This window comes from Triticum aestivum, chromosome 4A, assembly GCF_018294505.1.
Source record: "Triticum aestivum cultivar Chinese Spring chromosome 4A, IWGSC CS RefSeq v2.1, whole genome shotgun sequence".
Classification (NCBI taxonomy): Eukaryota; Viridiplantae; Streptophyta; class Magnoliopsida; order Poales; family Poaceae; genus Triticum; species Triticum aestivum.
The window spans coordinates 507,011,865-507,036,643 of NC_057803.1; the positions used below are offsets into that span (position 1 = coordinate 507,011,865).

A 24,779-nucleotide genomic window follows, 5' to 3' on the forward strand; every position below is an offset into this window, starting at 1 on the left:
AAAAATTCATGCAAACACGGCCGGATTTCATATAAACATGATGGATTTCATACAAAGCGGGCAAAAATATTTACATTTTGGACATATTTTAACTAAAAAGGTAAAACTATGTGCACGTACGGTCGCGCAGAGCTCCACTCCCACAACACGAATACACTACACTAGTCTACGGCAGGCCATGGCGAATGCCTTTGTCTTTTCCATGTCCGGCAGCCCTGGAGGTATGTGCTTCAGCGCAAAGGGCGGCTCACTTCCCCACCGCTCATCGGAATGGAATCGCCGGCTGATGATGCTTCATCTGGAGGGGAAGAGGGGGGAGGGGGGGGCGCTCCGCTTCTGTGGAGCCCATGCAAGGATCGACGATGGTCTGCATTGACGAACCAGGCCAGTCACCGGTTCTGCAAGCCGGCGCCGCGCCGCGGTGGCCTTACTGGGACCCAAGCAGCGGCGGCCTCTCATGTTCTACTCTCCCTCAATGTTGGCGGTGGAAGCGGACGTGCTGGCCACCAACTCGTCGATCTCCGCGCAGCCGGCTTCATTCTCTGACGGCAGGGCGCGATTACGCGCGCGTTGACGATGGATGGCGTGGTCGCAGGCGCGGGAGGCGTGGTAGGACGCGGCGTCATCGATGGCAGCGACGATGCCAGTGCCACCGTGCTCCCCGACTTGCCGGCCTGGAGCAACTCGCCACTCCTCCGCGAGCTGGATTGGAGCAGTGAGTTGCTAAACCATGAGCCGGCTCGGGGCGGCAACTTGCTCTGTCGGGCTAGGCGAGGGAGGCGGAGCAGCGAGCGACCTCGCTCGTATCCGGCCGGCTTGGCTGGCCATCCACCCAACTTTTATGCCGGAGAAGTGCTCTTCCTGCTCATCGTATGCCATCGAAAGGTTGGAGAAAATGATGGAAGGAGGAGATTGGGAGCGGGGGAATGGGATTCTTACCCAACGTCTGGCCTCGTTTAAGTCGAGGGTGGACGAGAGGAGCTTTCCCGGCGTTGCGTCTAATGTCGCCCGCTCGTGAAGGGACGTGTGGCCCGGTAAGTTTCTCGACTTTCACGCGGGTTTAATGGAGGCGTTTGAATACGGCGAGGAGGCGTTTTCAGCCGGACGTGCAGCGGATGGCGCCCTCGGCCGGCGTGCCGCTTCAGTGGCGGAGGCAGTGAGAGGTCACGTCCTCCCTGAGTCGTCTTCAATAATGTGGAGTGGCATGAATGCGGGCAGCTGGCGCCGGACGGGATGCACACACGGGAGGGAGGAGGGGCTTTGGGTGGGCCAGGGCAGTCAATAGCGGGCGTGGTAGCGGTCTGAATCCCGCAAAGCCCCCCTCCCCCAAGTTTGTCTCCGGTTTGCGGGAGAAAGTACGTTTGGACCGTTTCGCGGACTGGTATAGAACCACGTTGGATGACTTTCGTGGTCCGGACAGACGCGGAAGGTTTGAGGGTTGGCGTTGAAGATGCCCTTAATACTCCCTCCGTTTTATAATATAGTGCATACAGATTTTTTGAAATGTCAAACCATGTAAAATTTGATCAAGAAAAACACTTACATCTAAAATGTTAAACATATATCATTAGACTCATCATAAGATGCAGTTTGATATTATATATATTTGGTATTGTAGATTTGAATAGTTTTCTATATAAGCTTGTTCAAAGTTTGTAAAATCCGACTTTTGAAAAAATCTGCACACACTACATTGTGGAATGGATGGAGGGAGTACTTCGTAGCTAGGGGCAGAGGATGATTTCGCTTGTTGATGAATTGTGGACTGCTAGTGGTTTACTTTATCGCTCGAAATTGAGTAACCGAACCGTCGCGGCCGTGACAATGTGTTTGGTGCTGCTACCAGGGAATAATCTTCATTCTTTTGCAATGCCTTCACCATGGTCAAATTATAAGTTTGTATATAAACCTTGCTGCATCCGAGGCTCCGGATAAATAACAAGGACAACCCTGTCGCATTGCTTCCGTGACACCACAACGCCACATCTGATACATGCATGTTTCATTCATGTTGTTGTGTACTCTCTTCGTCCGAAAAAGCTTATCCCTCAAATGAATGTATCTAGCTATCATCAAGTTAGTGCTAGATACATTCATTTAAGGGATAAGGTTTTTCAAACGGAGGGAGTATGTAGTGATCTTAAACCAATGGAGTACTGTTTGTTGGATGGTTAGAGTTGAGTCGTCGCTTTCAGGTTTTCACTTTGAAATTCACACGATCCTTTAATTGATGAGAATGTATATGGATGTACAGTCACCGAGCAGGGCAAACTCATCCGATCAAGCAACGAGAGCATCAAGATTGGCGAGCATTCCGTACGTCGAGCAGTCTGGGTGCGAGCACATGCTCTCACGTACTGTACGTACGTGTCGTTATATATCGCCACCGCGGATTCTGCCCTCGCCAGCGTGACATGGTAGCAATCTGACGAAAGAAAGAGAATCATGCGTGAGTCTAGGAATCGAAACGCCGGTCCCTTCAATCAAAATCAAAAAGAAAGAAAAAAGAGGCCGGAGTGGAGGAGGTTGATTTTTAGGCGAAGGCCGCGGCAACGGCTTCGTGCTGTTCTGGCCGCCAAAAAGATACGCCCTTTGCGACCTTGATTTTTTTTTTGAGGTAACTTTGCGACCTTGATGCATGGTTGGAGTCGACGGTTTGTGAGTCTGACCTGGTCACGCTTGTGGCCCGTCAACATGAATAAGTAGATAACGAGAAGCACGGACCCCGGCCAGCGCCGGCGTGGACACGTGACGTCCGTCCATCGTGCTCCGGCGAGGCCCCAATCAACCTCTATCTCTCTCGCCGCGCAACCTCTCCACCAGCGCCATCTCGGGGTCCGGCCTTCTCCTGGTCCGCGCTGACCGCGCGCCGTGCATGCCAGCCTCGAGCGAGGTGCTCTTCGCCGGGGGCAGCCCGTACTAAGTTGACGCCCACCGATCGACCGAGTCGTTCCGATCCGATCCTCGCCGGGCTCACCGTGCATGAAACCTCACGGCATGGGTCAAACCGCCGTTTTGGCAGCGACGAAAACCATGGCCGGTGGATTTGTGAGTCGAGAAGCCGAGACATATATATACGAGCAGGTCGCAGCACGCACGTACGTCGATCCGTCTAACTACGGTTTGGCGCCCACGTCGATCGGCCCAAAGAGGCCACCTTGATTTGCTTGCTCATCGCCGGCCGGCGTCCCGGAGCATGGCCGTTGTCCACGGCGACGGCGTGGAAGCAGCTAGCTAGCGTTCGGCCGAACACACTGTGCTTGCACGCAGACGCAGCATGAGTGAGGGAGGTCGTCGGCGTACTGCAGCATGCATGAGTGGACCGGAGGAGCTCGTCGGCAGACGTACGACACCTCGGGCATGAAGATGCATGCAGGGCGTCGAGGAGGAGGACGATTGGAGCACGACACGGCCCAAAGAGAAAGAGGTGACCTTTTTTTAGATGAAAGAGAAAGAGGTGACCTTGATACTGCATGCATTGCTGCTTGCTCAGCTCCGGCGTCGCCAGCAACCGTCCACGGCCATATACACAGCTACGGCAATGAAAAAAGTCGGCTTTTTTTAGGGCTGACCGCAGCTTGAGGATGTCGGAGATGCCATGCCGCCGGCGAGGACCACGGGCGACGTACGGGGGAGGGAGAGAGGGAGTTGGATGCATGGGATCTAGCTCGAGCTGGAGCGGCATGTTGGGGGTGCTCTTGCCGGTCGCCGCCAAAAAGATGTGCCCTTTGCAAACCTCGCCCCAATCAATGGCACTGCCACCTACGACCTTAATTTATGGACGGTGTCATGGTTGTTATGAAGAAGGAGGAACGCGGACCCGGACGGCGTGGACGTGTGCCGTGCGTCGGGCTCTTGGAGCTCACCCTCGCCTTGGGCCTTTTTCCCTCCGGCGATGCTCCACCTCTCCACCAACCCCGTCTCGGGCTCTTGGCCTTGTCCTGGTCCGCGCTGACCGCCATGCATGCCGGCCTCGAGGTGCTCTCCTCCGGGGACAGCCCTTACTGACTTGACGGCCACCGATGGAGTCGTTCCCCGCCAGGCTCACCGTGCATACGACCTCACGGCCGGCGCGCGCTCTACCTCTCTCCGGCTGGCGTGTGAAGAGGTGACCGTGTGGGGTCGTCGAACTTGGAGGAAATTAAAGGTGGGTGCTTTGCGCGGAAGGATTCGATGGCGGCCGTGTATGTGTTGGTCGACTGGGTGCGTGGTCGGTGAGAGCGACGGCGCAGATGGCAGCTTGGGGCACACGGGGAAGAGGATTCTTTGGCCAGCTGCTTGTTGGGTCAAATCGCCGTTTTGGCACCGGTCGCTTGTTGGGTCAAATGCATGTAGGAGCAGGTCGCCACAGGCGCGCGCGTCGACCGGTCCTCGCCGAGAACGGAAAAGGTAGGCCTTCTCCTCTTGGAGTTGGAGCTCGCCTACTTAGGTTTGGCGGCTCAAAGATGCCACCTTGATCTGGCCGCTTCCTCGGCGCTGGCCGCCGGAGCATGGCCGTCGTCCACGGCACGGCGTGGACTAGCATTCGGCCGAACTCACTGTGCACGCAGACGCGGCGCACGTACGAGAGACGAGAGACGAGAGAGCCGTCCATGTCCATCATCAGTCCATGCATGCCTTGATTGGGGCCGGCCGGGAAGAGAAGATGTGGGAACTGTTGGACGAAATTAAAGATGAAAGACGTGGGCTCTACTTATCGATCGGATGACAAGGTGTTAGACTATGTATAGCTTCTTAACTTATGTACGTATTGTAACACATCCATTATATATAATGAGATAAGCCACTCCTACAGGGTTGTGCTGGTCCCCCAAAACTTATTGTCTTACATGGTATCACGCTAGGTTACGATCACTTCCGCTTTTAAACCCTAATACCCGCACCGCCGCCGCAGCCGCCGCCGCCTTCACCGCCGCCATGTCGAGCGCCGCCACCACCGGTTCCACTGCTGCGGGGTTCCTCCCGGCCTCTCTTGCGGCTCTGCTCAACCTCCCGCTCGATGCCGTCGCCGTTCCGGCTCCGATCGGGACCAGGAGCATCGGCTCCGTCTACTCCACGCCGCCGGCGCCCTCGCTTGGGCGCGACCTCGTGGTCCACACCGCGGCGCCGCCGTCCGCTGCGGACTCCGCGGGCGTCGTCCCGCCGCTCCTGCCGCAAGCGGATCACACCGCCCCGCTGGCGGGGTTGGCGGCGTCCGCCCCGGCCGCGGGCCTTGCGGCGTCCGACCCGGCCGCGAGCTTTGCGGCGTCCGCCCTGGCTGCGGTCCCGCCTCCTCCCGCATCGGCTTCGGTGCCTCCGGCTGCCTCCATGGTGTTTGCACCCCAGGCAGCCCCCTCGATGGGATCGTCTTCGCCGCCGCCGTTTCACTTCGGTCATCTCATCACCATCAAGCTCTCCGCCGACAACTACATCTTCTGGCGTGCGCAGGTTCTCCCGCTCTTGGGGAGTCACTACCTGCTAGGCTACGTCGACGGATCGCTTCCCTGCCCACCCGCACTGGTAGACAGCGTGCACGGTCCGGTCTACAATCCGGCTCATCGCGTCTGGACGGGGCAGGACCAGGCGAACCTCTCCTCCATCCAGGGGTCGCTCTCGCCGGCAGTTGCCGGACTTGTTGTCTTCGCGAAGACGTCTCATGAGGCCTGGACCATCCTTGAGCGAACCTTTGCAGCGCAGTCCCAGGCTCGTGTCTCTGCACTCCGTCGTCAGCTTGGAGAGTGTCAGAAGCTTGACTCCACTGCCACTGAGTTCTACAACAAGGTCAAGGGCCTCGCCGACACATTGGCCTCCATTGGACAGCCCCTCACCGACTCCGAGTTCAACTCGTTTATTGTCAATGGTCTTGATGAGGAGTATGATGCCTTAGTCGAGATCATCAACGAGCGGGGCAACTCGACACCCATGCTGGCACACGAGGTTTTCTCTCGGCTCCTTCTCACTGAGCAACGGGTCGAGACACGCCGCTCCAGGGGCACTGGCTCCCTCTCGGCCAACGCCGCCATCAAGGGTGGCCGCTCTTCTTCATCACCCCGGTCTCCCTTGGGGCTGCCACCGTCGCCCGCCTCGGCCCCCCCACCTACTGCGACCTTACCGGGGGCTGGCGGTCCACGTGTGTGCCAGCTTTGTGGCCGCGATGGGCACTGGGCCTCCAAGTGTCATAAGCGCTTCCAGCGAAGCTTCCTTGGTCTTGGCAATGACGGCAAAGATACACGCAACAATGCCCGTCAGGTCGCCATGGCTGATCGTCTCGCGCCGCAGAAGCAACAGGGACACACTCAGTCCTACTCCATCGATCCACACTGGTACATGGACTCTGGGGCGACAGAGCATCTGACTAGCGAGATGGGGAAGCTTCACACTCGTGAACCCTATCATGGCTCCGACAAGATCCACACCGCCAATGGAGCAGGTATGCACATCTCTCATATTGATCAAGCATCTCTTCTCACTAGACATGCCAATAGGAGTCTTCAGCTTCGCAATGTTCTTAGAGTTCCATCTGTGACCCGTAATCTTCTTTGAGTTCCTAAACTCACACGTGATAATAATGTGCTTTGTGAATTTCACCCTTTTGATCTTTTTATTAAGGATCGGGGCACGAGGGACATTCTTCTTAGTGGGCGGTTGTGCCAGGGCCTCTACCGTCTGGAGCATCCTGGCGTCGCCCGTGTTTTCAGTGGAGTTCGGGTCTCTCCGTCACAGTGGCATGCTCGTCTTGGTCACCCGGCCACACCTATTGTCCGTCATATTTTGCGTCGTCATGAGCTTCCTAGTTTGTCTAGTAATAAAGATGTAGCAGTGTGTGATGCTTGTCAGCAGGGGAAGAGTCATCAACTTCCTTTTTCGGAGTCCAGTCGTGAGGTGAAACATCCTTTAGAACTTGTGTTTTCAGATGTATGGGGTCCTGCTCAGACTTCTGTCAGTGGTCATAATTACTATATCAGTTTTGTTGATGCTTATAGTCGCTTTACCTGGCTTTACCTTATTAAACGCAAATCTGATGTGTTTGATATTTTTGTTCAGTTTCAAAAACATGTTGAGCGTCTTCTCAAGCACAAAATTGTTCATGTCCAGTCGGACTGGGGGGGCGAGTATCGCAACCTCAACTCCTTCTTTCAGTCGCTTGGGATAGCTCATCGTTTAGCATGTCCACATACACATCAGCAGAATGGTTCAGTCGAACGTAAGCATCGTCATATTGTTGAAGCTGGTCTTACTCTTTTGGCCCATGCATCTGTTCCGTTTCGGTTTTGGAGTGATGCTTTCACCACTGCATGCTTTCTCATCAACCGTACTCCCACTCGTGTTTTAAACATGAAGACTCCTATTGAGGTTCTCCTTAATGAACAACCTAATTATACCTTTTTCAAGGTATTTGGGTGTGCTTGCTGGCCGCATCTTCGTCCATATAATAAGCGCAAGCTTGAGTTTCGTTCTAAGAAGTGTGTTTTTCTTGGCTATAGCTCTCTTCATAAAGGTTACAAATGTCTTCATATTCTCACTAATCGTGTCTATATATCTCGGGACGTCGTGTTTGATGAGCATGTTTTTCCCTTTGCCAAACTTCCTGTGTCCACTGTCGGACCACCACACCCATGTCGTCTACCGACAAGATAACAGCTGTTGATGGTGAGCTTTTGTCTTCTGCGGATGCCACAGAGTACAGGAGCATTGTTGGTGGACTTCAGTACTTAACGATCACGAGACCAGATATCTCTTATGCTGTTAACAGGGTTTGTCAGTATCTTCAGGCTCCTAGAGATACTCATTGGGCTGCTGTTAAATGCATTCTTCGTTATGTTCAGTTCACCCTGACATTTGGTATGCATATTCGGCCGACTTCCTCTCGGGTCCTTTCGGCCTTCTCTGATGCAGATTGGGCTGGTAGCCCAGATGACAGACGATCCACGGGGGGTTATGCAGTATTCTTTGGCCCTAATTTGATCGCCTGGAGTGCTCGGAAACAGGCTACTGTGTCACGTAGCAGTACTGAAGCTGAGTACAAGGCTGTGGCTAATGCTACTGCAGAGATTATTTGGGTGCAGTCTTTGCTTCAGGAGTTGGGTTTGTCTCAACCACAACCTCCTATTCTTTGGTGTGATAACATCGGTGCTACATACCTTTCTGCAAATCCAGTATTTCATGCCCGAACGAAACACATTGAAGTTGACTATCACTTTGTACGGGAACGTGTATCACAGAAGCAACTCCAGATCAAGTTTATCTCATCTAAGGATCAACTTGCAGACATCTTCACTAAGCCTTTACCTCTACCACAGTTTGAGGCTTGTAGGCGCAATCTTACCCTTCTCAGTTCTTTAGAAAGTGGCTAAGATTGAGGGAGGGTGTTAGACTATGTATAGCTTCTGTACTTATGTACGTATTGTAACACATCCATTATATATAATGAGATAAGCCACCCCTAGAGGGTTGTGCTGGTCCCCCCAAAACTTATTGTCTTACACAAGGAATGCAGGATGGCCGTCGCCGGAATTGTTTTCTGCAAAGAGAAAAGTCTCGGGGGGTTTGTTGGTCCGAGGGATGGCGAGGGAGGTCGTCGGCGAAGAGCTGCAGTACGAGGGAAGGACCTCGTCGGCGGACGGCATTCATGGTCGGGCGGGTGCATGCAGCGGCCGGCCTAAAGAGATGTAGGTGATGTTGATCATAGTGCTGCTTGCTGAGCGCCGGCGTCGCGAGGCCATATATAGCTACGTACGGCGGGGAAGAAGGACGTGCAAGCATGGCGACGGCGGCGGCGACGGTTCCTTTGTTGGGTGGACTTGTTGTCTGCAAGCAATATAATGAAAAAAGTGGGCTTTTTGCAGGGCTCCGGCTGACTGAGGAAGGGAAGGAGGTCGGGGATGGCATGCCGTCGGCCGGCGACGTTCGTATGATTCCCGGCAGTGCCGGCGGCGAGCGAGTCGATGGCGATCGAAATTGATTGGATGCATGGGATCGAGCTGGACGACGAAGAAGAAGAGGACTGGGAGAGAGAGAGACGGACGGGACGCACTTGAGTCGTGGGTCCCACTCGTGCGTCGAGGAAGGAATTGGTTGGTTGGTTGGTTGGTCTAGTAGACGCTAATTAATCGATAGCGTTTTGGTTTACAAATGGATGGATGGATGGCACGTTGGTTTCCTGTTGTTGTCATCAAAATCAAAAGAAAAGAAAAAGAAACGAGTTGGCCACGCGCGCGCGGCGCGACACACGAAAGACAGCAACAAGAGGATGTAGCGAGTGGATTACGCGGAGAACGGGAAGGAAACGTGTGCGCCCGCCAGAGCCAAACCATCAGCCACGTCATCGATCGGCTTCCTGCCGGCCTTGCAGACGGACAAGTGTCCATGCACAGCCTCCGCTTCACACCGGCTGCCGGGTCGGTGACTGTTGCTGGGCTGAAGAGATTAGTAAGTCGCAAATTATATCATTGATCTGCCGTAATAAAAAAAAGAGTCAAATTAAGAGGGCCGAATTGATCTTCCGTCATTGATTAGCGGCAAATCAGGGCAATACCAAATTCCCTTCATCAATACAGAAACAAACTTAACGTGAGCAGTTGGAGATCCCATTGTTACGGATAGAGCATGGCTTCGTCTTGTGATCCTTCCACAATGATCATCATCCGCCGCCGCCGCCAGGTGGTGTCGCCGGAAGGTGAGTCGACGCGCCGTGATGTATTATTTGCGTATGTTCGTTGTTTTCTCCACTCGTAGTATTCACCTCGCGTCGTGCAAACGCGCAGACTTGTACGCCCGCCAGATGTTCGACCGAACGCTTCTGTGGAGAAAGAGCAAAACCCAGTGGACGTCGAGCGGCCCGGACGGCCTCAGCGCCCTCCCGGACGACGCCATCCGCCACGTGATCGGCTTCCTGCCGGCGCGAGACGCAGTGCAGACGAGCGCGCTCGCCCGGGGCTGGCGCAGCCATTGGAGGTCCATGCACAGCCTCCGCTTTACACCAGTTGCCGGGTCGGTGACCGTCGCTGGGCTGAAGAGGTTAGTAGGCCCCCTGTTGCTAGATCTCCGTACACCTCTCGATGAATGTGTCATCGATGTCAAAGGATTCTGGCAGCTCCACGGCGAACTCAACAGCCTGATTCGGCATGGCGTGTCCGAGTGCCGAGTTCGAGCTCTCACAGTCAGTCTGGTAGACACGCACAGAGCAATATATGGGCAGCCTCTCGTTTCCAGGCACTTGGCGAGATTGGAGCTTCGCCATGTAACAGTGCCAGCAGAATGCACGGTTCTTGATTTTTCAAGTTGCATGGAGCTGGAGGATCTTGTGATTTCTTGCTCTCAGATCTATGCTAACAAGCTCTCGTCCCCATCCTTGAAGCGCCTCAAGATTGAGGAATGCTGCTTATTTCCAAGGGGCTCCGTAACTTGTATTTCTGCCCCGAATATTGTTTCACTGGAACTGGATAATATTCGTATTACAACTCCTTGGCTTGAGCGTATGCCGTTACTGGAAACTGCATGTGTCAGGCTTGGCCACAGCTGGCCTTTGCATTGTCAATGCGGTGTTGCCTGGCGCTCTTGTGGTGTATGTACAGAACTCCACTTAATGGAGCTAGCAAGCTTCTCGAGTGCTACGCATCTGGAATTAACAGCACCCTATGTGAAGGTACACACAACACTTCAAGTCTCACTTTCCCTTCATTAATTATTTCTCTTTGCTAGGTCATCCATGCCCCTGTAAATAGACAACAACTTGGATCATTTAATTTGGAAGATACGCACCAGCAAATCCACCAATGTTCTAATTTTTTAGCCTAGCAGATCTAGAAGGCCCATATTTTTCTTAACGGAACCACATAACATCACTGAGTAGTGCCCATCTCTATGGCGACCAGTATGTATACGTACCTAGCAAATCCACTATCTATGTTCTTGTTTTTACGAGAAATACTATCTAGTAATCCATCTGTATATTAATATGACATCTTTTTTATCACTAAAGTACTGATCTAAAAGATCTTACATTAGTTTACAGAGGGAGTATTTCATTTTGATAAACCTAATATGAACAATAAATTCACCGACCGATGCTGCAATTAATGGAGAACCAATGTTAGCTTGGCATTATATATATATTCCTTTTTTTTAAACTCCTACTAGAACTCACCTTGCATTATTTCTTATCATTTGATAATTTTCATTAACTGAATTTAATCTGTACTTGATACAGTTTACTGTTTTGAGATGCCCAACATTTAGCAAGTTAAAGAGTCTGTCGCTAAATGAGTGGTGTGTGGCAGACGACTTATCTGCATTAATTTGCATTCTTGAGCACTCTCCACTTCTAGAGAATCTCACTCTTCAACTAAATGAGGTAAATAACTGCTGAGTAGATTTTTCGTGCACTTAAAAGTCTTCTGTCGGTCTGATTGATACATTTTTTGTTGACGGCAGGGATCGCAAGAAAGTTACAAAGCAGTGGAGCAACTGCCCAAAATATCCGGATGCCTTAAAGTAGTTGAAATCAAATGTATGATGGTTGATAACAGGGTTTACGAAATTTTGAAGATATTCAATCCATTTGAAATACAAATTAACATCGCGAAAACTAGCAGACCAACATACCGTAAGTGAACTAGCAGTACTCTTCATCCTTCTCTATTTATGCAAGAACACATTTTTTGTATTGAATGTATTCAGTGAATAAACACTCATCAATGAACTAGAGATACCCGGCCTTCATTTTGATGGCAAACGTTATACGGCATATGTGTATCAGACTGACTGTAAGAAATACCCTCCCTTCAGTCAGAGTATAACTGCATATGTTGAGTATTTCAAAATAGCTTATGGCCCTATGTTATTAGGCACTCCGCGGCTATAATATCGGTGTTACCACCAAATTTATTTATACTTATGGATATATATTTTCTGAATTTTTATTCGTTTTCACATGTAAATTTTGTTAAATGTGTCCCATTTACAGTTCTAAATTACAATTACCCTTTTATGCATTTGTTTTATTGAATTATACTTGGCTTCTCTACAACATGTAAGTCCAATGGTTTTTTGTGTCTAATTTTGTGGTGCATTTGTTAGGGTTCACTTCTATTTCCCCCTTTTTTATATGCTCAGGCAATTTCCAGTCCCATTAATATTTGACAATCAATTCTTATATATCATGGCTATCAAGATCGTTGCCAATTAGTGTCTATTTCGATCTAGCCTCCTATGCTAGTCAATTGTGTATGCTCCTGTGTTGAGTAACTTGCGCATAACACCCAGTAGAATGTCGCTTGTATCAGTTGACTCTAACATCTAGGTTTTGCAATAATATGAATATAAAACGCCATGGTGGACTTAGCGCATTAGTACATAATCGGACTTTGGAGGCGGTTTTGGTACATATATAGGCCGATGGCGGTTCCACGCTTTGCCTCAAAGCCTATGTCACTAATATTCTCTACGCCCGAAACATTTATCAGAACCGCTTGCATTGCTCGGAGCACCGTAGGCGGTTTATTATGATTAACCACGTCTAATGCTCAGACAGTTTCCGTTAAGAACCGACTGCAATGTTATCTTCAAGGTTGTTGATAGTTCCTTTCATTTGGTACCTAGCCCTACGGAAATTCACATAAAACAACATATTGTTCAACACTTAAGCATACACACCTAGTTCAACAGTAAGATGCCACTTAAACATCACAAACAAAAGACAAAGTTAAACACGAAGTCGTAGACATCACAAGTATCATACAATACAAAAATGGCTCTTGCAGCACCACTGCCTCCAGGATCTTCAACACCTCCTCCAGTAGTGGAATCACCACCCTCATCATTAGAAGGAGTAGGCAAGAAAACAGTCTTCATTATGTCGTACAATTCTGGAACACTTGGCCTCACCTTTGAAATTTTGGTTGCCATCATTAGTGTTGACCCCTCAACGAAGATGCATTGTTTTCAATTAGCGCCATGAAAAAAGGAAACAAATAATGAAGTTTTGAATTTCACAAGAACAACACCCTTAACATAATGATCAGCAACCTTGAAGTCCCGATGACCTTAAAAGTCATGGAGAGCATAGGCTACAAAGAAGGCAGGTGAAAAAGGTAGCTCTAGACAATGAATATGGCAACATTCTCAATAACACCATATTCCACATCCAACCGAAGCTTTGTGGCATAAGCTATATTAACAACCTCAGGAGGACGATTAGGGAACTAAAAAGGCAAATAAATACCAGTTTAAAGAAAGTTGCACATGAATAGAAATAGCACACGCAGTAGACAAGCAACTTAAAGGTCCTAATATATCAATGCCAAGGAATTAAAGTAAGATTAGAACATTATAAAGGAATTTGTTAAAATTTACTTCACATCCTTTATTCTGATGGTGCTTGACAATGCTTCTAGATGGTCCATCATCAATCCGCCGTCTAGGCCATTTTCCTAATTGACATGTGCAAAACAGATTATCGTGAAAACACAGGAATCTTCAGAATTGGGTGTTTGATTCATAGGAATAGGAAAAATGTCGAAATCTTAAAATACACGGTTAAATTGAGGTTAAATCATGTGTAAAAATAGGATGGAGTTGAATTTATGCTTCTTATGGCTTTTGTCCGATTCTTTGTGCATGGGAATTACTCGTATAAAGAATGCTGGAGTATCCGCCTCCCTGGGCGCTTCAAGGGTGAAGTGGCCCTCCGAGTCGTCCGTTTTGGCTGGCTTGTCGAGGGCCTCTCGTGGGCTCTCCGCACCGTCTAATCTACCCGGACGGCGTGCGCCAGGGCGACGCACAAACAAAAAATTATTCTGAAGGTCTACAGGAAGATAAAAAATAAGGGATCCTAGCGAAGGAGTTTCAAGCACGGATTACACTTCTAAAGAGCACTATTTGGCTTTGCCCCTTCCTGCCAAAGATTTGAGATAACTAAAGCGACTCACAGTCAAAACTGGCTAGGGGTCCATGACGTATGGACTGCGGGGCGTGCCTGGTGCCATCGTCAGTGGGCAGTGTCGGGCACGCCCGCGAGCAAGGTCGCGCGTGTTGCCCCGCATCTAATGGGCAGGCCGGGATCGCCTGCCGGCCTTCTCGCCTCGCGCCGGGCTAGTCTGGCCTAGACAAGAGGGTACGCTCCGCGCTCGTGCGCCGTCTCGCTCGTGGGTCTGGATTGTCAGCATCATTCTCCCAAGATTGAAATCTTGCACACATGCCCACACTCAACATGATATCTAGTCTAGATGCACAGAGATAAAGCAAAGACTCAATCATAGAACGATGTACCTTTTGATCTGTTGCTTTACCATTAGTATCAAGGTCAAAGTTGGTATGTGGTTGGCATGGGTCGCTTTACCCCTTTGACATCATCCATCTTGTGTGTATTGGGTATATTTGGCTTGGTTGATGAATATTCCTCTTTCAAGTTGCATGACTTCGAGTCTAAGAAAGAACTTCAATTCTCCCTTCATATACATGTCAAACTCATCAGTCATTAGCTTAGCAAACTCATGATTGAAAGCTTCGTTAGCCGAGCCAAAAATAATATCATCGACACATAATTGACATGTGAACATATCCCCTCTAACCCTTTTAGTAAAAAGAGTGGGATCAATTAGCCCAATTTCAAACACACGATTTTCTAACAACTCAGTAAGGTGCTCATAGCACACATGTGGGGCTTGTTTAAGGCCATAGAGCGCCTTATCGAGTTTATAGACGTGATTGGGGAACTTGGGATCCTTGAACCCCAGGGGTTGTTTTACATACACCAATTCATTAAAGGGATTATTAAAAAATGCTCTCTTCACATCCATTTAATGCAACTTGAAATTGTGATCCATATGCAAGCAACATGCGAATAGATTTAAGGAGAGCAATGAGAGCTGAAATTTCACCGACACCCTCGACTTGGGAGAAACCTTGAGCTACCAATCTTACCTTGTTACGAATCACTTGCCCATGTGCATCTTGCTTATTCTTGAAGATCCATTTGGTACCTATGACATTATGATGCTCTTTTGGCCTTTCCACCAACTAGATGACCCGTTGCGCCAATTGGCGCAGAGACCAACTACAACCCAAAAGTTAAGTGAACTATTTAAAGATGTCTTTCCTCAACTGTCTGTAAATGATTATGTTCATATTGTGTTTATATTTGCCTTGACACTGATCGTTGACCATAGATTTGTTTGGAGATCTGTGTATGACCCACCACGGAATTGGCGCAGAGACCAACTGGAGCCCGGAAGTAAAGCAAACTATTTGAAAGATTTTTGTCCTCGAGTGTCTACCAATGACTACGTAAGTACTGTGTTGGTACTTTCTGTTGGGGAACATAGTATTTCAAAAAAATTCTACGATCACGAAAGATCTATCTTGGAGATGCATAGCAACGAGACAGGAGAGTGTGTCCATGTACTCTCGTAGACCAAAAGCGGAAGCGTTTAGTAACGCGGTTGATGTAGTCGAACGTCTTCACGATCCAAGTACCGAACGTACGGCACCTCCGTGTTCAGCACACGTTCAGCACGATGACGTCCCTCGAGCTCTTGTTCCAGTTGAGTACGAGGGAGAGTTCCGTCAGCACGTCGGCGTGGCGACGGTGATGATGAAGTTACCGGCGCAGGGCTTCGCCTAAGCACTACGACGATATGACCGATGTGTTAACTGTGGAGGGGGGCGCCGCACACGGCTAGGAACAATTGATGTGTGTTCTAGGGGTGCCCTCCCCACGTATATAAAGGAGGGAGGGCAGGGAGGCAGCCTAGGGCGCGCCCAAGTAGGAGGAATCCTACTTGGGCCCCTAGTCCAATTCGCCCCCCTTACCATATTTGGACAAGGGGGAAAGGAAGGAGGGGGGAGAGGAAGGAAGTAGGAGTCCTACTTCATAATTTCCTTTTCCTCCTCTCCTTTCCCTTTCTCCCTACGTGGCTGGCCCTCACTATCTCCCTTTCCATGCGACCTACTATACCCCTTTTCTACCTATACCTCGCTAGACTCGTGTACCTCGATTTACGTACATTCACCTAATTTACTAACGTTATTGCTTGCAATCGAGCAAATACCAATAAGACATTGATCTCTAAGGAGATGTTACGAAGTGTCGCAGTCGCTGCTAACGGTAGGATTTTCTATCACGTTTTTTTCATTAACGTGCTTGCACCCACTAGTTTACTGCTTGCTTTAGCGTAGCTTTCCCGAAACCATCAACTCTAGCTTTTTGAGCGGGTTTTTACCAATCTGGCGCACCAACCCCTTGTGGGCTGGTGTGTTCCCTTACTTGGCCCATTAAGCCCATATCTTTGCCGGGGGTTGCCCGGAAGCCCTTCCGGTGACCCGATATCACCCGAAACACTTCCGATGTCCAAATACCATCGTCCTATATATGGATCTTTACCTCTCAACCATTTTGAGACTCCTCGTCATGTCCATGATCTCATCCGGGACTCCGAACAAACTTCGGTCATCAAATCACATAACTCATAATACAAATCGTCATCGAACGTTAAGCGTGCGGATCCTACGGGTTCGAGAACTATGTAGACATGACCGAGACACATCTCGGGTCAATAACCAATAGCGGAACCTGGATGCTCATATTGGCTCCTACATATTCTACGAAGATCTTTTATCGGTCAAACCGCATAACAACATACGTTATTCCCTTTGTCATCGGTATGTTACTTGCCCGAGATTCGGTCGTCGGTATGATCATACCTAGTTCAATCTCGTTACCGGCAAGTCTCTTTACTCATTCCGTAATGCATCATCCCGCAACTAACTCATTAGTCACATTGCTGCAAGGCTTATAGTGATGAGCATTACCTAGAGGGCCTAGAGATACCTCTCCGATACACGGAGTGACAAATCCTAATCTCGATCTATTCCAACTCAACAAACACCATCGGAGACACCTGTAGAGCATCTTTATAATCACCCAGTTACGTTGTGATGTTTGATAGCACACAAGGTGTTCCTCCGGCATTCGGGAGTTGCATAATCTCATAGTCAGAGAAACATGTATAAGTCATCATGAAAGCAATAGCAATAAAACTTAACGATCATTATGCTAAGCTAACGGATGGGTCTTGTCCATCACATCATTCTCTAATGATGTGATCCCGTTGATCAAATGACAACACATGTCTATGGTCAGGAAACTTAACCATCTTTGATTAATGAGCTAGTCTAGTAGAGGCATACTAGAGACACTCTGTTTGTCTATGTACTCACACATGTACTAAGTTTCCGGTTAATACAATTCTAGTATGAATAATAAACATTTATCATGATATAAGGAAATATAAATAACAACTTTATTATTGCCTCTAGGGAATATTTCCTTCACTTTCCTTGGCGATGATAATTCCCATAGCTTTATTTGGTGACACATAACCGTTTGCTTGAGTAGGTGAACAAACTGTGAGATTAGTTTTTTGGTGCTCCAGTCTTTGCTCAGCCTAATGTGTGGTTTTAATGCAAACGAAGGAGAAGGTTAAGAAGCCAAGGATAATCGATTCCTGATATATATGTAGAACATCTACATGCCAAGGAAACTAATGGGAGAAGCAACATGGAGCCAGTTGATTCCGGGTAGCACGAACCCTGGAGCAGCTGAAAGTGCAAGTGGCACTTATACTATATTTTGGTGTGATGACAATGTGGTTAGTTGAACTAATATCGGTTACTAAAGTTTATCTCAGGATATTGGTTCCAAGTGCTCCATGATGGAGATGTGCGACCCCCCTTTTCAAAAAGGTCAAAGGCGTGGTCTTCCGGCGCTTCGAAGGTTTTAATTTTTGGTTTGCTTCGAGTCGTAGGAAAGACCGCACTATTAAGAGGGGTTTGTGTGGATGAAAGTTGTGTGGGAATGCCCTTGCCTAAACTTATACACTTAGCCTACCCACTCCTACCACCTAAAATCCTAGTGTGTGTGATTGTGGTACTCAGAAAGTTTGTGACAGAAAGTTACTGGGTACCCCATGCACACGGGGTACTGCGTAACTCTCTGGGTACCCCGTGCGCATGGGGTCTTTTGACCCCCGTGCGCACGGGGTTGTGTGAATCTCTCTGAGTACCCCATGCGCATGGGGCTGACTTAGCCCGTGCGCACGGGGTCCAACGGGCAGATTCCCCCACCCGACCAAGAACACTATATAAAGCCTCTTCTTACACCTCCAACATGTAACCCTAATGTCTTGTTGAGCTCCACCATTGCTACACCCCATTTTGCTCAATACTCTCAGCCCATCCACCCAAACTTGTTGAAACTTTGGGGATTGGGAGAGCAAGACCCGATCTACAACTTGACCAAACCAAATCATGTTCCCCACAACATTTCTTCCCCATTGACTTGTTACTCTTGGAGCTTGGGCTCCTAGGCGGCTAGAGGTTCCTCTGGAAGCTTCCTTGCTTGTGGTGTGCTCCGGAGAAGTTTGTAAAGGTGTGGTGGTCTCCTTCAAGACCAACCCTGTAACGCCCATGATGCGGCTATATCTCCCACGTGTCGAGGCACGACTTAGAGGCATAACCGCATCGTGGTTTTGTCGCAAGAAGGATCATCTTCAAACAATCCAATGTAATGAACGAGAAAGGGACAAAGAGTTGGCTTACAATCGCCACTTCACACAATACTTAAGTAAATTATGCACCATTCAGAGTACACACATAAACCAACTACGGTCAAAACCAAAAGAAAAGAAGATAACCCCAAATGCTAGATCCCCGATCGTCCCAACTGGGCTCCACTACTTACCATCAGGAAAAGACACGTAGTAACGACCAAGGTCCTCGTCGAACTCCCACTTGAGTTTGGTACCATCACCTGCACTGGCAGCGTCGGCACCTGCAACTGTTTTGATAGAATCTGTGAGTCACGAGGACTCAGCAATCTCAAAACCCGCGAGATCAAGACTATTTAAGCTTATGGTTAGGAAGGGGTAATGAGGTGGAGTTGCAGCAAGCACTAAGCAAATATGGTGGCTAACATACGCAAATAAGAGCGAGAAGAGAAGCAACGCAATGGTCGAGAAGCTACAAGTGATCAAGAAGTGATCCTGAAACTACTTACATTCATGCATAACCCAAACCGTGTTCACTTCCCGGACTCCGCCGAAAAGAGACCATCACGGCTACACACGCGGTTGATGCATTTTAATTAAGTCAAGTGTCAAGTTCTCTACAACAGGACATTAACAAATTCCCATCTGCCACATAACCGCGGGCATGACTTTAAATTTTATACCCTGCAGGGGTGTCCAAACTTAGCCCATCACAAGCTCTCACGATCAACGAAGGATATTCCTTCTCCCGGAATAACCCGATCAGACTCGGAATCCCGGTTACAAGACATTTCGACAATGGTAAAACAAGACCAGCAAGACCGCCCGAATGTGCCAACAAATCCCGATAGGAGCTGCACATATCTCGTTCTCAGGGCACACCGGATGGGCAAGACGTCAGGTTGGCATAGACCCTGGTTTCCCAGGGGGCGCCGGACATCGCCCAGTTCGGACCAACACTCAGAGGAGCACTGGCCCGGGGGGGGGGGGGTTAAAATAAAGATGACCCTCGGGTTTGTAACTTTTATGAAAACATGCGGATGCAATGCACATGATATATGCAACAAACAAATAAAACACACGACGACAACGAAAACAAGGAAGGCGTCTGAAGCGTCGGTCTCGGGGCGTCACAACACTCCTCCACTTACAAGAGATCTTGTCCCGAGATCTAGGGATGGCACCGGAGAGCAACGAAATAGGAAGAGGTAAAACAAAGTTGCTTCTTTGACAAATGAGTGAAACCAAAGAACCTTGAGAGGCCGCAAAGCTTGAAGAAATGACACGATGGAGGTAAACAAAATTTAAAACACTTCGTTCAGCAAGAGGAACAAGGAACATTACAAGAACCTTGTAGGTTGAAAGACAAACAAAAATGGTTACGATGGACAAGAAGTACATGCAAGCACTCCGGTTGAAACAAGATGTACAAGGAACGATAAAGAACAATTACGACAACACTCCGGTTGAAAATGGAAGGGATAGAATATGAACTTGGCAAAATGAAAGCACTTGGATGAGACTCCGGTTAAAAGAGGAATGATAGACACAACACTCCAGTTAAATGGATAAGCAAGAAAAGAACACGATCCTCAGAATTCGAGATGATGAGTGAAGAGAGCAACATCACCATGCCCCCGGAAGAAAAAATAGAAGATAGATCATTGGAATAAAGGAATGGAGAAGAAAATGCCAACTTCTGCCACAAATGATCTTGGAAAGCACCCTTCCAAGAAGGTTAGAACAGAGTTGTTGGAAAACCAACAACGAAACGAATAAGTTTGTAGTGGGCTTATGGAAAACTTCTCAAAATTGAGGCGAAATTCTGCCACTACGGAAACAACTAATATAATTGATAACACCAACGAGATGAAAAACTTCTTTCACCAAGAGGATAGGAGAAAACTTGGATCATTGATAAGCACCATAATAGCAACATTCCTTAGGGAAGGCTTTAGGTGAAATATGACACAAGATAACTCCAACGAAGAGATTGATGGATCTAAAATATCTCATTCTTGACAGCATGAGAATCATGAAACATGAAGGAAATTGTCAAGAATGATATAACGCCATCTCAAAAGATAAGGGTAGAAAGAATTGCACTTTGGAATGCAAGATGAAGAATGCTTGAACTCCTCAAAACAAGGCATGTGTTGAACACCATGTTTATTTTAGAGTATAGCTTGGCGGATCATAACTTCGAGAGAAATCTTAAAGAGCAATTGAAGAATGAAAAGAATCTTTGACAAACCACCATGTAGAGCCTCCATGAAGAACTCCGGTAATAAAAGGATGATAGAAAGAAAGAGAATTTTAAAACACAAGGTGAAGCCTTGCGATGATTTAGATGGAGCTTCCCGACGAGATAATGCGGAAAAATTTGGAACTTCGAAAAAGAAAAGATGAAGCATCTCGAACCGAGAAATGTGACATGATGAACAACTCTAGAAAGAAGAAACTAGATCACTTGGATGAAACAATAATAAGAATTACATTATGCGTATCCTTCACCAATATAATTTGATGACAAGCAACGGATTTGGCATACTACTTATTCTCGTAGCAAGGATTAAGAAAGATATAGCGCAAACTTGAGAAGGTCTTCAACGAACCACCTGTAGGATTGAAACGACGATTAAATTGATATGATATCAAAGGAAAAGGAATCTTAAACGAACCACCGTAAGAACTGAAAATGAAAGTAGCGAAGGCACAATTCATCGGGAAGAATTGGAAAACGAATGAAGATACTTGAGGGATTTTAGATACAAGTGAACGAATAGATCACGAGCTAATTAGAGAATACTTGACTGATGCACCGGTAAGATTTGGAGAACAAGAGCTACACATTGAGAATGAAGAATTATGACATGATGGCCTTCGGAGGAAAGGAATGGAAACAACTCATGAAATTCTCCGAATGGGTATGAAAAGAATTCTCGGAATTGAGAATAATTATGAGAGGATGGCAACAAGTTAGAACCATGAATCTTCAAGAGAACGGACCAAGATTTAGGAGAAAAAACTCTTCTTCGGTCTTCAAATGTTGAGAATTATGATGAGAACCACCATGACAATTGTTGAGATACTCCGGGAGAATGAAAAGAAAAGAGGTTGAGCCAACAATGAAAAAATAATTTGAAATCGATCTTGGAAAACATCTGACTGATGGAATTCATTCTTACGTCAAACTTCAAAAAGAATTTCGGAATAGCTCCGAGAAAATTAGAAGAGTCAGGTAAGATCCTGGGAAAAGAGCCGTGGGTTAGGGCCCACTCAAAAGAAAACACCGTTGAACGATTTAAAAGAGAGATTGCGCCGGTAGAATTAAACGGCTCAAAGAGATAACAACCTCGAGATTGCTTGAACGGATTAGGAATGAAAACGTGAATCTTCTGAGATATCTTGTACACTCCGGAACCAATGAAAATAGTGAGAGGTGAATGATTAAGAGGTGCACCAACGAGGAAAGGAATGTGATCAACACTGAAGACTTGAATTTAGTCCACCGGGGAAGAAAAGAGAATGAAAAATGATAAACTCTTAACTCATGACCATCTTCCTTAGAATCACCGGATAAGAACATTAAAGGAAAGAATGAAGAAACTTCACATCCATAAGATGGGTACTTGATTAAGAAATATGAGTCCTTGAAGGAAAAAGGGTGGGAGGGCGAGAAAACAAAGGCAACTTGGGATGAATGAAACAGACATCATTGAGAAAACTTAGAATTGATCTTGCGGATGGGGAGAATGATGGGATCATCTTGAAGAGAAGCGCACCAGTTGGGAATAGAATTAGGATGACACTCTTGATGACCAAGAAGGATTAGCACTCCCATAGAAACATGAGAACACCACTTGGAAAAGGTATGGAATAAACACATTGAAGCAACTCGAATACCACAACTCAAAACAAAACAAAGATTTGGCTTGGAAAATTAGCCGGAACAAACATATGATAGAGATTTCATCTGAAGTTTTCGTGGTGGGGCCTGCACGGGCTCGATCGTACAACACCATCATGTACAAGGCAGTGCACATGACATACAAAGCGTCCCCGAGTCAGCAAAGCCAAGGACTCTTTAAGACACAACGAGACCACTGTAAAACCAACCGTGGACAGGCGGACCACTAGACGTCAGACCCCAATCTCATATCATGCATCTGTCAGAAAGATATCCTAGGAGCTACTTGAATTCCCACCTATTAACTCCCGAAACTTTCTAGTTATGCAATCTAGTGTTGGGGATACAGGGGAAGCAATATATCTCACCCAAACTAACAATCCCTACATCTAGCTGTATCCATCCGTCAACACATAACCAAGAAAACTCCGGAAATCGTGTACCTCAACCTTTGAAAAGCATCCGTTATACGAGCTATGGCAATACTCCCGAACTCCCGCCCCAGTACTGGTTGGCGTTGAGGTTATCTCACCAACAACTACATAAAAGAGATTTTCGATGTCGGAGAAACTCAGGTATTCCAGAACTGCAATGATAAAATTGTGATGACAACACCTCAGAGCTCAACTCCCCGGGACACTGCCACAACTCGAATTTGATCGCCTTCCATACTTCACAAGCTGCAGCTAGTTCAGGACTCAATTTGCAAGCTGCTCGGATAATTTCATTACGTAGGCACCAAGAACAATGTTCTCATCACAAGAATATCGGAACGATCCCAAGATACCTGCGTGATCCTAATTTTTTTTAGTGAAATTTGAGGAGAGGAAAGACAAAACATCTACGTCAGGAGACCTCACCAGAGCGACAAAGGGACTGAGGAGTAAAAATAATCCTACTCTCCAATATATATAATCCTAAGACTCAAAACATTTATGTTCTAGACTCAACAACGTCAGCGAATCGATCAAGCAGGGGGCTCCTAAGTCGGGGATGGCTCTGATTACCAACTTGTAACGCCCACGATGCGGCTATATCTCCCACGTGTCGAGGCACGACTTAGAGGCATAACCACATTGTGTAGTCGCAAGAAGGGTCATCTTCACACAATCCCATGTAATGAACGAGAAAGGGATAAAGAGTTGGCTTACAATCGCCACTTCACACAATACTTAAGTAAATCATGCATCATTCAGATTACACACATAGACCGACTACGGTCAAAACCAAAAGAAAAGAAGATAACCCCAAATGCTAGATCCCCGATCATCCCAACTAGGCTCCACTACTGACCATCAGGAAAAGACACGTAGTAACGACCAAGGTCCTCGTCGAACTCCCACATGAGTTTGGTAGCATCACCTGCACTGGCAGCATCGACACCTGCAACTGTTTTGATAGTATCTGTGAGTCACGAGGACTCGGCAATCTCAAAACCCGCGAGATCAAGACTATTTAAGCTTATGGGTAGGAAGGGGTAATGAGGTGGAGTTGCAGCGAGCACTAAGCAAATATGATGGCTAACATACACAAATAAGAGTGAGAAGAGAAGCAATGCAACAGTCGAGAAGCTAGAAGTGATCAAGAAGTGATCCTGAAACTACTTATGTTCATGCATAACCCAAACCGTGTTCACTTCCCGGACTCCACCAAAAAGAGACCATCACGGCTATACACGCGGTTGATGCATTTTAATTAAGTCAAGTGTCAAGTTCCCTACAACCGGACATTAACAAATTCCCATCTGCCACATAACCGCGGGCACAACTTTCGAAATTTTATACCCTGCAGGGGTGTCCCAACTTAGCCCATCACAAGCTCTCACGTTCAACGAAGGATATTCCTTCTCCCGGAATAACCTGATTAGACTTGGAATCCCGGTTACAAGACATTTCGACAATGGTAAAATAAGACCAGCAAGGCCGCCCGAATGTGCCGACAAATCCCTATAGGAGCTGCACATATCTCGTTCTCAGGGCACATGGATGGGCAAGACGTCGGGTTGGCATAGACCCTGGTTGCCCAGGGGGCACCGGACATTGCCCAGTTTGGACCAACACTCAGAGGAGCACTAGCTCGGGGGGGGGGGGGTTAAAATAAAGATGACCCTCGGGTTTGCAACTTTTATGAAAACATGCGGATGCAATGCACATGATGAATGCAACAAACAAATAAAACACATGGCGATAACGAAAACAAGGAAGGCGTTTGAAGCATCGGTCTCGGGGCGTCACAAACCCCGAGTGATTCGAGGCTCATCCGTTGGGGTGACTCGAAGGAGATTACGGTGAGCCTTGGGTGGCGTTCCGCAAGCTTTGGCTCCGGCACCGCTCCAAACGGAGAGT

General features: G+C 47.8%; 1 protein-coding gene across 1 annotated transcript; it reads left to right on the forward strand.

The window, feature by feature from the left end:
• Window positions 1-9,308: 9,308 nt before the first annotated feature.
• Window positions 9,309-11,950, forward strand: LOC123083868 (F-box/LRR-repeat protein At3g26922-like). The gene is made up of 4 exons (XM_044505754.1): window positions 9,309-9,655; window positions 9,744-10,624; window positions 11,189-11,332; window positions 11,945-11,950. The coding sequence occupies exons 1-4, from the start codon at window positions 9,586-9,588 to the stop codon at window positions 11,948-11,950; spliced, it is 1,101 nt and encodes a 366-aa protein (XP_044361689.1). The 5' UTR covers window positions 9,309-9,585.
• Window positions 11,951-24,779: the final 12,829 nt, after the last annotated feature.

Excerpts from the sequence above, each read along its gene's own strand:
- LOC123083868 (XM_044505754.1), top strand. The coding sequence starts at position 9,586 with ATGGCTTCGTCTTGTGATCCTTCCACAATGATCATCATCCGCCGCCGC. Across the intron at positions 9,656-9,743 it reads CCAGGTGGTGTCGCCGGAAG|ACTTGTACGCCCGCCAGATG; the intron begins GTGAGTCGACGC and ends GCAAACGCGCAG. Across the intron at positions 10,625-11,188 it reads TAACAGCACCCTATGTGAAG|TTTACTGTTTTGAGATGCCC; the intron begins GTACACACAACA and ends TACTTGATACAG.